We start from the raw sequence: 11,414 nt of genomic DNA, 5'->3' as shown, positions 1-11,414 counted from the left end.
GCCTGGCGCCCCCTGGTGGCCGTTCGGGGAACAGCGCCGCGCCGCCCAGGCTGGGCGCTCTGCTGTCTTGAGTGAGTCATCGGCATTCTTACTAACATGGAAAATATTATTCAGTCCATTCCTTCCTCGGAAAGAACTCCGGGTGTTGAAAAGGGGTGGGGACTTTAGAACTGAGGAATGTAAAGGAAGGGCGGTGGACCGGGCCCTGGGGAGCTCAGGGGGCTGGGGTAAAAGGGTAAAGATGGGGAAAGCACAGCTGAGAACAATCCGGGCTTTCACCTTTTGACCTTCCCAAGATTCCTGCTGAGGAATTTCCAGAACCAAACCTCCGGGAGCAGTTGCAAAAGGCCGGTGTGTTCTCTCCGTGCCTGTGCCTGCTTCCAGAGCCGGTCCATTTCTTCTTTCGTTTATTCACTCAATGGGTATATAGTTTTGAATTTTATTTTTTATTTTTTAAAATTTACATCCAAATTAGCATCCAGTGCAACAGTGATTTCAGGAGTAGATTCCTCAGTGCCCCTTCCCCATTTAGACCATCCCCCCCAACCCCCCCCCCAGTAACCCTCCATTTGTTCTCCATATTTATGAGTCTTTTCTGTTTCGTCCCCCTCCCTGTTTTTAGATTATTTTTGTTTCCCTTCCCTTGTGTTTATCTGTTCTGTGTCTCAAAGTCCTCATATGAATGAAGTCCTATGATATTTGTCTTTCTCTGACTAATTTCACTTAGCCTAATACCCTCCAGTTCCATCCACGTAGTTGCAAATGGCAAGATTTCATTCTTTTCGGTTGTCAAGTAATACTCCATTGTATATATATACACGACATCTTCTTTATCCACTCATCCATCGATGGACATTTGGGCTCTTTCCATCCTTTGGCTGTTGTCGATGGTGCTGCTATAAACACGGGGGTGCGTGTGTCCCTTCGAAACAGCACACCTGTATCCCGTGGATAAATACCTAGCTGTGCAATTCAATGGATATTTTTAAGAGCCTACTATGTGCCTGCACTTTTCTAGGTGCTGGAGATACAGAAATAAACAGAACAGACAGGATCCCTGCCTCCGTGGATGCTTTCCCACCAGAGAATGAATGAATGAATGAATGAACCCATGGAGGAAAATGAGAAAAGGGGGTGGGGACCTCAAAGGGAAGAGGACATTTAAGCAAAAACTTGAGGGAGGTGAGGGAAAGAGGCAGATATCTGGGGGAAGAACATTCCAGGAAGACAGAGTGGTAAGAGCAAAGGCCCTGGGGCAGGAGCCAGTATGTATGTTTGAGCACGTGGACCAGGTTCTTGAAAATAAAGTGGGATCTACTTTATATTAGCTAGGATCCACTTGTTCTGTTATTAATTACACTAGACTGACTCACTGTCAAAACCAAATACTTATTTCAGCCTGATCAGGGCAGGTTGAGGAGAGGGAAAGGGTGAGTTAGTAGCAATAAACAAGGCTTGGAGAGAGTTTACTTTAAAAAAGAGGAGAGGGGCACTTGGCTGGCTCCTTCAGTAGAGCATGCGACTCATGGTCTCAGGGTCATGAGTTCAAGCCTGTTTGGGGGGTAGAGTTTCCTTAAAAACAAAACAAAACAAAACAAAACAAACCCTAAAAACAGGAAGGGGTCCAAATGGATAAGAAATACTAAGGGACGCCTGGGTGGCTCAGTCGGTTAAGTGGCCGATTTCGGCTCAGGTCGCGATCTCGCAGTCTGTGCGTTCGAGCCCCGTATCAGGCTCTGTGCTGACAGCTCAGAGCCTGGAGCCTGTTTCAGAGTCTGTGTCTCCCTCTCTCTCTGACCCTCCCCCGTTCATGCTCTGTCTCTCTCTGTCTCAAAAATAAAATAAAGTTAAAAAAAAAATTTAAGAAATACTAAGACTCATGTGCATGTTGACTTTGAATGGCCATAGGTTTTGGGTCCTGAAACTGCTCACTGTTTTTTCTTTCTTTCTTTCTTTCTTTCTTTCTTTCTTTCTTTCTTTCTTTCTTTCTTTTCTTTCTTTCTCTCTTTCTCTTTCTTTCTTTCTGTCTTTCTCTCCTTCTCTCTCTCTCTTTTTCTTTTAAGTGTTTTATTTATTTATTTTTGTGGGGGAGGTCAGAGAGAGGTGAGAGACAATCCCCAGCAGGCCCTGCACGGTCAGCCCAGAGCCTGACCTGGGGTTTGATCTCACGAACCACAAGATCATGACCTAAGCCTACCAGCATCTGTGTCTCCATCTGCTTGTGCAGTGGCTCCTGGGAGCATTGCCTCCAGTGACCCTTCCGTCTCCTCAATGTCCTTGACCTCTACCGTGGGGTCTGAATGGCCAGGCCCGAGCTGTAGCAGCGTCTGAGTGCCATGCTGTCGCCCTCCCAAGCTGCACATGGTTCTGGAGGCACTGAAGGCAGGAGAGCAAGGGCACTGGAGCGTCCTTGCCAGGCCCACCAACCCTAAGGCCAAGGGGGAGATTGCGTAAAAATAAAATCTTGTATTTAAGCGGAGCTTGGAGGATGAAGAAGGAGCTGGCCACATGAAGGCGCTGGACAAAGTCTCTCAAGCAAATGCCTCCGGAAGGGAATTTGAGAAACCAAGATGGCGGGGGCGGGGGGTTGCAGCTAGACTGATTGGAGTATAATGAAGGAAGCCGAGAATGGGTGAGGTGAAATCCGAGGCCAGGGGCAAATCGTGGAGGATCTTGAAGGCCCTGGAGAAGAGTTCGGGTCTTATCCTGGTTGTTTTGGAAAACCCATGGCGAATTTTAAGTAAGGGTCTCTGGCATGGCTGGATTTTTCAGATTTACCTAATTGCTGGGTGGACAGGTATTCACAGTGGAGCCAGAGTGGAGGCAGGGGGACCAAGCGATGGTGGGTGGTGGAGAGGGGGATGGGAGCCAAAGCCCACAGGGATGCTACTCCTGGATGGGAAATGAGAGAAAACAGAAACTGAGAGCTGCTCCCTACTTTTGTGCTTATCAAAGCCCAATAGAAGGGTGCAGATTTTGGCGGGGCAAGAGGCAATCAAAGATACTGTTCTGCACCATTGGCAATGGCTAGAGATGCTACTCTACAGATCTGGACGTGCTCAGGGGACAGGAGACATAACTGGGGAAGTCATCGGCTTTGAGATGCCATTTAAAATCTTGATAGTGGGGGCGCCTGGGTGGCTTAGTTGATCGAGCACCGACTTCAGGTCACAATCTCATGGTTTGTGAGTTCGAGTCCCACATCAGGTTCTCTGCTGTCAGCGAGGAGCCTGCTTCAGAACCTCTGTCCCCCTCTTTGTGCCTCCCCTGCTCCTGTTGTCTCTCCAAAATAAATAAACATTTAAAAAAGAAATAAAAGTAAACTCTTGATACTGAACAAGATCCTCTAGAAAGCGGGCAGTTCCCAGGGCACCTGAGTGGTTCAGTCAGTGAAGCAAGTGTCCAACCCCTGACGGCTTTTATGTATATATGTATAATGTGTGTGTGTGTGTATGTATACATGTATATATGCGTGTATATATGCGCATATATGTGTTTATGTATACGTGTATATACGTATACATGTATATGTGTGTATATATACATGTATATGTATATACATGTGTATATATATGTATACATATATGCTCACATAGATATATGTATACATATATATATACATACACATATATATTTTTAGGGAAGAGAAGGCTTTATTGATAAATAAGTTACAATGAAATAGATAGAGTGATGGTTTGTTGGGGAATAAAAACTCAAGCAGAATCTCAGTCTCTCTCCAGCCTGGCTCTAGCCTTCAGCTTACAGGTCAATGTGGATGAGAAGGCCTGTGTGGGCATGCTGGGCCTTCTGGGCCCTTGGGGGCCTCTGTCTTCCTGGCCAGGTGTTCAGGCACTGTCTTAGACCCACCGCCCCTAAGAGGAGCAGCAGCCTTGACTCTGGGCCCCACGTTGGCCCCTTGGGCAACAGCCTCTTTAGGAATCTCGCTTTCCTTCTTTTTGGCTGGAGAAGCGTCACTAATCTTGCCCTTGGGAACCGTGGATTTTGAACTCTGACTCCTAGCTTTTGTGTTCATGTGGGCCTCACCGTCTTGGCTTCTCCTTGTGCCTTTGACCTTGGACTTCCCACTGAAGCCAGGGGCACTAGGAAGGGTCTGGCTGGCCTTGTCGGGCTGCTGGGAGGCCTTCCTGGCCTCACTCAGTCTTGCCTCTTGGTCTTTGGTCTGGCTGCCTTTCTTGGGAGCCTTCTCGGCTGCACCTGGTTTGGGAGAAACCTTGTCCTCACCTCTCCTGGCTTCATGGGTCCCCTTTTCACCTCACCTGGGTTGGGAGGGTCCTTCTTTGCCTCCGTTGGTTGTTTGGGGCCCTTCTCCTTGGCCTCACCAGGCCTCCTGGGGGCTGTCATGGTGGATGTCTTCCCTGGTTGGACTTTCCTTTTGTGCTTGGGAACTCAGTTACGCTGCCAGAGGTCCCAGCAGGCGGCTCGAACTCACGACCCCAAGATCAAGAGTTGCACACTCCACCGACTGAGCCAACCAGGTGCCCCCCATTAAATCTTTACAAAAAAAGAAAAGGGGGTTCCTGGGTGGCTAAGTTGGTTGAGCATCCCACTTTGACTCAGATCATGATCTCGCAGTTAATGGGTTTGAGCCTCGTGTCGGGCTCTGTGCTGACAGCTCAGAGCCAGGATCCTGCTTTGGATTCTGTGTCTCCCTCTCTCTCTCTGCCCCTCCCCTACTCATGCTCTGTCTCTCTCTCTCTCAGAAATAATCCTTAAAATATTTATTTATTTAATTAATTTATTTAAATTTACATCCCAGTTAGTTAGCATATAGTGCAACAATGATTTCAGGAGTAGATTCCTCAGTGCCCCTTCCCCATTTAGACCATCCCCCCTCCCACACCCCCTCCTTTAACCCTCTGTTTGTTATCCATATTTAAAAGTCTCTTCTGTTTTGTCCCCCTCCCTGTTTTTATATTATTTTTGCTTCCGTTCCCTTATGTTTATCTGTTTTGTATCTTAACGTCCTCATATGAATAAAGTCCTATGATATTTGCCTTTCTCTGACTAATTTTGTTTAGCATAATACCCTCCAGTTCCATCCACGTAGTTGCAAATGGCAAGATTTCATTCTTTTTGATTGCCGAGTAATACTCCATCGTATACATATACCACATTTTCTTTATCCATTCATCCATCGATGGACTTTTGGGCTCTTTCCATCCTTTGGCTATTGTTGATAGTGCTGCTATAAACATGGGGGTGCATGTGTCCCTTCAAAACAGCACACCTGTATCCTATGGATAAATGCCTAGTAGTGCAGTTGCTGGGTCATAGGGTAGTTCTATTTTTAGTTTTTTGAGGAAGCTCTGTACTGTTTTCCAGAGCGGCTGCACCAGTTAGCATTCCCACCAGCAGTGCAAAAGAGATCCTCTTTCTCTGCATCCTTGCCAACATCTGTTGTTGCCTGAGTTGTTAATGTAGCCCTTCTGACAGGTGTGAGGTGGTATCTCGTTGTGGTTTTGATTTGTATTTCCCGGATGATGAGTGATGTTGACACATGGTGTTTTTTTCATGTGTCGGTTGGCCATCTGGATGTCTTCTTTGGAGAAGTGCCTATTCATGTCTTTCGCCCATTTCTTCACTGGATGATTTATTTTTCAGGTGTTGAGTTTGATAAGTTCTCTATAGATTTTGGATACTAACCCTTTATCTGATATGTTGTTTGCAAACATCTCTCTCATTCTGTTGGTTGCCTTTTAGTTTTGCTGATTGTTTCCTTTGCTGTGCAGAAGCTTTTTGTTTTGATGAGGTCCCAATAGTTCATTTTTGCTTTTATTTCCCTTGCCTCTGGAGACATGTTGAGTAAGAAGTTGCTGTGGCCAAGATCAAAGAGGTTTTTGCCTGCTTTCTCCTCGGGGATTTTGATGGCTTCCTGTCTTATGTTTAGGTCTTTCGTCCATTTTGAGTTTATTTTTGTGTCTGGTGTAAGAAAGTGGTCCAGGTTAGTTTTTCTGCGTGTTGCTGTCCAGTTTTCCCAGCACCACTTGCTGAAGAGACTGTCTTTATTCCATTGGATATTCTTTCCTGCTTTGTCAAAGATTAGTTGGTCATATGTTTGTGGATCCATTTCGGGGTTCTCTATTCTACTCCATTGACCTGAGTGTCTGTTTTTGTGCCAGTACCATACTGTCTTGGTGATTACAGCTTTGTAATACAGCTTGAAGTCCAGGATTGTGATGCCTCCTGCTTTGGTTTTCTTTTTCAAGATTGCTGTTCGGGCTATTCGGGGTCTTTTCTGGTTCCATACAAATTTTTGGATTGTTTGTTCTAGCTCTGTGAAGAATGCTGGTGTTATTTTGACAGGGATTGCAAAAATTTTTTTCTTTTCTTTTTTTTTTTTTCAACGTTTATTTATTTTTGGGACAGAGAGAGACAGAGCATGAACGGGGGAGGGGCAGAGAGAGAGGGAGACACAGAGTCGGAAACAGGCTCCAGGCTCCGAGCCATCAGCCCAGAGCCCGATGCGGGGCTGGAACTCAGAGACCGCGAGATCGCGACCTGGCTGAAGTCGGACGCTTAACCGACTGCGCCACCCAGGCGCCCCGCAAAAATTTTTTTCTTAAATAAATAAAAAAAAAAGGAAAAAAGAACCCTAAGGGTTATAGCCTCCATTATCAGGGTACCAAGAGAATTCGCTGAACTATATTTAAGAAATGTTTTAGGTCAATAAAGTAATAATAATGACCATTGAGGGAAGAACAATCATAATATTAAATTAATAATACTCATCGAGTACATTATTAGTGTGTGGGTTCCATCACTGTACAAAGACTGAAAAAAGAACAGTAGATTTTTATTTCTCACTTAGTGGTCCATGTACTCGACGAGGCCAACAGCTCTGTGGGTGGCTCTAACTTGTTGCTCAGTATCTTCAACATGTGGCTTTCACCAGAAGGACCAAGACAGCTGCCTCAGCTCCCAGGAGGGAACAGAGAGGCAAGGCGCTCTCTTTCCCTTTCAAGGTCTTGATCCCAGAAGTTGCCTGCATTATTTATTTCCACTCCCATCTCATTGGCCAGAACCTTATCACGTGGTCGCATTTGGCAGTGAGGAAAGCTGGCAAATGTAGTCTTTATTTTGTTAAAGTTTATTTATTTTGAGAGAGAGAGAGAGAGAGAGAGAGAGAAATTGTAAGTGTGAGTGGGGGAGGGGCACAGAGAGAGAGAGAGAGAGAAGTGGGGGTGGGAGGAGAGAGAATCCCAAGCAGGCTCCACGCTGTCAGCACAGAGCCCGCTGCAGGGCTCAATCCCACGACCCTGAAATCACGACCTGAGCCCAAATCCAGAGTTGGAAGCTCAACCCACTGGGCCACCCAAGCGCCCCTGGCGAATGCAATCTTTAATTGGGCAGCCCGGGGCTTCCTTCCGGTCACGTCTGGCAAAGATGAGTCTGTCCTGATTACTAGCAATGCAAGTGCCCATTTTACATTTACACAAATAGTCTTGTGTCACGGGGTTCATTTGGTTTCTTTTTTTTTCACTGCATTTGCAAGATCGATGCATGTCTCTATGAAAAACTAGTCCGTGCCTTCCAGGGGCTTTCCCAGACTGGGTGCATCAGGCATATTTAACCAATGCACTCCCCTAGCGATGCACCCCCACCCCTGCCTTCACTTGCACCTGCTGCTTCTACATGTGTCATTGCCATGGGCATCTGCGTGCACGTTTCCCGGGGACCGAATGAGCTGTTCTGTGGACTCCATCCCCAGGAGAGGAGGTGCCTGGTCATGGGGACGTGGGTGGCACGGATGGTTGGGTTGCCTCCCACAGAACTGCTCCCAATCTTTACTCCCACCAGCTGTCGCGGGGGTTTCCGTAGTCTCCCACAGGTATTTTGTTCATCTGTGTTACACCTGGAGTTGGACATCTGTTGTTTTTGCCAGGCTATAGCCCTTCTTCCTTATTCCGGTCACTGGACCCTAGGTTTCTTTTGGGGAACCATCGCTAATTTCAGCCCACCTGATTCAGATGGCTGTGGCTTGCTGTCTCACCTTCTAGTTGATATGAGTGGGCACTGGCCAATCAGAATCTTGCAATTCCCAGTCATTCAGGTGAAGGCAGGTGACTGACACTAAGTCAAATTAGAGCCAACTCAGGACTTTTACTGGGACTGTCGGGGGAAAGGTGCCCTCTTTCCCTGGGAGTGTCTAAGCCGGTAAGTCAGGAGCTGCTGGAGGCCATCAGTGCTACTGTCTCAGGGGGAGAGCTGCTTGAGGGTGAAGTCTTTACAGAAGAAACCATCTGAAAGATGACTAAATCATGATGTTGTTGTGTGTGCCCCTGGAACCAACCATGCCTGAAGCAGGCATACAGTGAAGCTTGTAATTCATAAGCCAATGAATTTATATATTTTTTTGAAATTTTATTTTTATTTTTATGTATTTATTTTTCAGTATATGAAATTTATTGTCAAATTGGTTTCCATACAACACCCAGTGTATTCTGTTTTTTTTTTAAGTTTTTAATTTATTTTAAGTAAACTCTATACCTCACATGGGGCTCGAACCCACAACCCTGAGATCAAGAGTTGCACACTCCTCTGACTGAGCCAGCCAGGCCCCTCTCATTTTCTGCTTTTTAAATTTTTTATTATTTTTTAAAAAAATTTTGATAAAAAAAAAATTTTTAATGTTTATTTATTTTTGACAGAGCATGAGTGGGGAGGGGCAGAGAGAGAGGGAGACCCAGAATTCGAAGCAGGCTCCAGGCTCTGAGCTGTCAGCACAGAGTGCGATGCGGGGCCCGAACTCATGGACTACGAGAGTATGACCTGAGCTGAAGTCAAACGCTCAACCGACTGAGCCACCCAGGCGCCCCTAATTTTGATTTTTTAATGCTTTTGTTTGAGAGAGAGAGAGAGAGAGCAAGCTGGGGAGAAGGGCAGAGAGAGAGAGAAAGAGAATCTTAAACAGATTCCATGCTCAGCATGGAACCCAACACAGGGCTTGATCCAACGACCCTGGCATCATAACCTGAGCTGAAATCGAGAGTCGGACACCCAACTGACTAAGCCACCCAGGCATCCCTATGTTTTTTTTAAGTAGCCTCCACACCCAGCATGGGGCTTGAACTCAGAACCCTGAGATCAAGAGTTGCACACTCCACTGACTGAGTCAGCCAGGAACCTCATTCTCTGCAGAAGCCTGTTTGAGTTGGGCTAAGGAAAGCCATGACCAAGAGAATTCAGACTATCCCACTGCCAAGCACATAGTAGGTCACAGAAGGAATGTTTGTTGAATGAATGAGTCCATGGGAATAAATAACACATCAGAAATAGCCACCCAGTGTTATATGCCCCCACGAGTTCTCCAGGAGTTCAGATGAAATAGTACTGGGAAGGCCCATTAATGAGAAAATGGGCCTCAAAAAATCCCTTTTTTTTTTAATTCAAGTCTTCAGGCTAAGATATGTATAAGCTCATTCACCATAGTTTATTTTTGTTCCTTTCGCTTCCAGACAATGACCAATCGCTTCCTCGTTAAACGAGGAAGGTATCTGAACCCCCCCCCCCCCCCGTTGTCCCCCTAGAGAGATGGAAATGAGACGAGCAGGTATAAGGCTTTCTGTTCTCCAGCTTTTCCAGGGATGTTTCCCTTTGTGCTTGTTTTTTACGAAGAGTGTGGTACTGAGAAATCCTAAGAGTGAGCACATTAGTGCCATCCATTCTTTCTATGTGTATTTATTTATTTAAATAATCTCTACACACAATAAGGGGCTTGCTTGAACTTGTGATCCCAAGATCAAGAGTCTATGCTCTTCATTTTTTTTGTTTTAGAGAGAGAGAGAGAGGCCCCAAGCAGGCTCCCCACTGTCAGCACAGAGCCCAACTCGGGCCTCGACCCCAGGAACCGTGAGATCATGACCTGAGCTGAAACCAAGAGTTGGACACTCAGCTGACTGAGCCACCCCAGGCTCTCCTGGCCTTTGGATTTTTTTTTTAAAAAGATTTTATTTTGGGGGCACCCGGGTGGCTTGGAATGGAGCCTGCTTGGAATTCTCTCTCCCCATCTTTTCCTCTCCCCCACTGGCATTCTCTCTCTCTCTCTCTCTCTCAAAGAAAAAAAAAGAAAAGAAAAAAAAAAGATTTTATTTTTAAGTAATCTCTGCACCAAACGTGGGGCTTGAACTTACAACCCCCAAATCAAAAGTTGCATGTTATACTGTCTGAGCCAGCCACGTGCCCCGTGCCTTTGGATTTTTTGCTCATAAACAAAAGTAATACATAGAGGGAAAAAAAAAGTAATACGTGTAGTTTATTTTTTTAATGTTTATTTTTGAGAGAAAGAGAGAGAGCGTGAGTGGGGGAGGGGCAGAGAAAGAAGGAGACACAGAATCCAAACAGGCTTCAGGCTCCAAGCTGTCAGCACAGAGCCTGATGCAGGGGTCGAACCCACAAACCATGAGATTGTGACCTGAGCTGAAGTTGGACGCTCAACCAACTGAGCCACCCAGGCGCTCCGATAGTGGAAGCTTCTTTGCTCAGTCTGCAGCAGTGCAGGAGAGATTAAAAGTGCCTGACAATTGTCAGTGGGATGTCCAAGTCCCTACAGAATTCGGCGATCCCTGTATAGTCCTGGGCAAGAAGAGGAAAAAGCCACCTGGATGATACAGGTGTAATTGGCCCCTCATGGCACTTAGGTGACTTGGGTGGTCCCTTTGAAGATCAGCCTCTGTGATGGGAGCCTGGAGGGGAGGGTCTGATTTGTTTTTATCTCTATTTTCAAGCCCCAAATTTCCAATTCATTAAGAAAGAAACCTGGGGGCACCAACTCTCAAGGAGCCCATTAAGATTTGACTTTGGGGAATTGGCTTTTGAATTGCCAAGCAAAATGAAATCATAAATATAATTATGTCATTGTACTGTCGTGTCTAAGTAGCATAAGAAATGAATCTGTGAGAGTTGGGGGGGGGGGCGCTACAAACAGCAGACAGCCTGATTCAGAGTGGCTTGTATTTTCTCCCAAAACAAGGAATCTGGAAGTAGGTAGCTGCTGTTGCTGGTTGAATGGTACCAGGGTCAGGTGCTCTGTGATCCCCTTGGCCTTCAGCTCACGGTGCAGCAACATGGCTGCTGTAGCTCCAGGCATCGTGTCAGTGTTCAAGGCAGGAAGAGGTAGGGGAGGGGCTGGAGCCAGTCGCATCTGTCCCTTCTATCAGGAAAACGAACATATTCCTGGAAATCCACCAGCATAGTTGGCAACGAGCTGCAGAGGAGCTTTCCAGCTTCTAAAACAGGAGGAAGAGGAGAGTCAAAGGTTGGGAGCAGTTGCTGGCTTAGCCTGCTGGCTGGCTGTGTCCGCCACAAGAAAACTCAGAAAACCCACGGTGTTTGGAACATTGAAATCTCTTGTCCTTCCTTCGGGTTTTGCACCTAAATGATGGACGCTGAAATAA

General features: G+C 46.3%; 1 protein-coding gene across 1 annotated transcript; it reads right to left on the bottom strand.

Annotated features, from left to right (window-relative positions):
* Positions 1–3,766: 3,766 nt before the first annotated feature.
* Positions 3,767–11,107, bottom strand: LOC122466922 (histone H1.8-like). Its single transcript, XM_043553247.1, is given in 3 exon segments — positions 3,767–4,234; positions 4,237–4,398; positions 11,033–11,107. Coding segments are annotated over 3 exon segments (705 nt in total).
* Positions 11,108–11,414: the final 307 nt, after the last annotated feature.

This window comes from Prionailurus bengalensis, chromosome A3, assembly GCF_016509475.1.
Source record: "Prionailurus bengalensis isolate Pbe53 chromosome A3, Fcat_Pben_1.1_paternal_pri, whole genome shotgun sequence".
Taxonomy (NCBI): Eukaryota; Metazoa; Chordata; class Mammalia; order Carnivora; family Felidae; genus Prionailurus; species Prionailurus bengalensis.
Note: the sequence above shows the minus strand (reverse complement) of the source record. Positions and strands in the feature narration are given on the sequence as shown.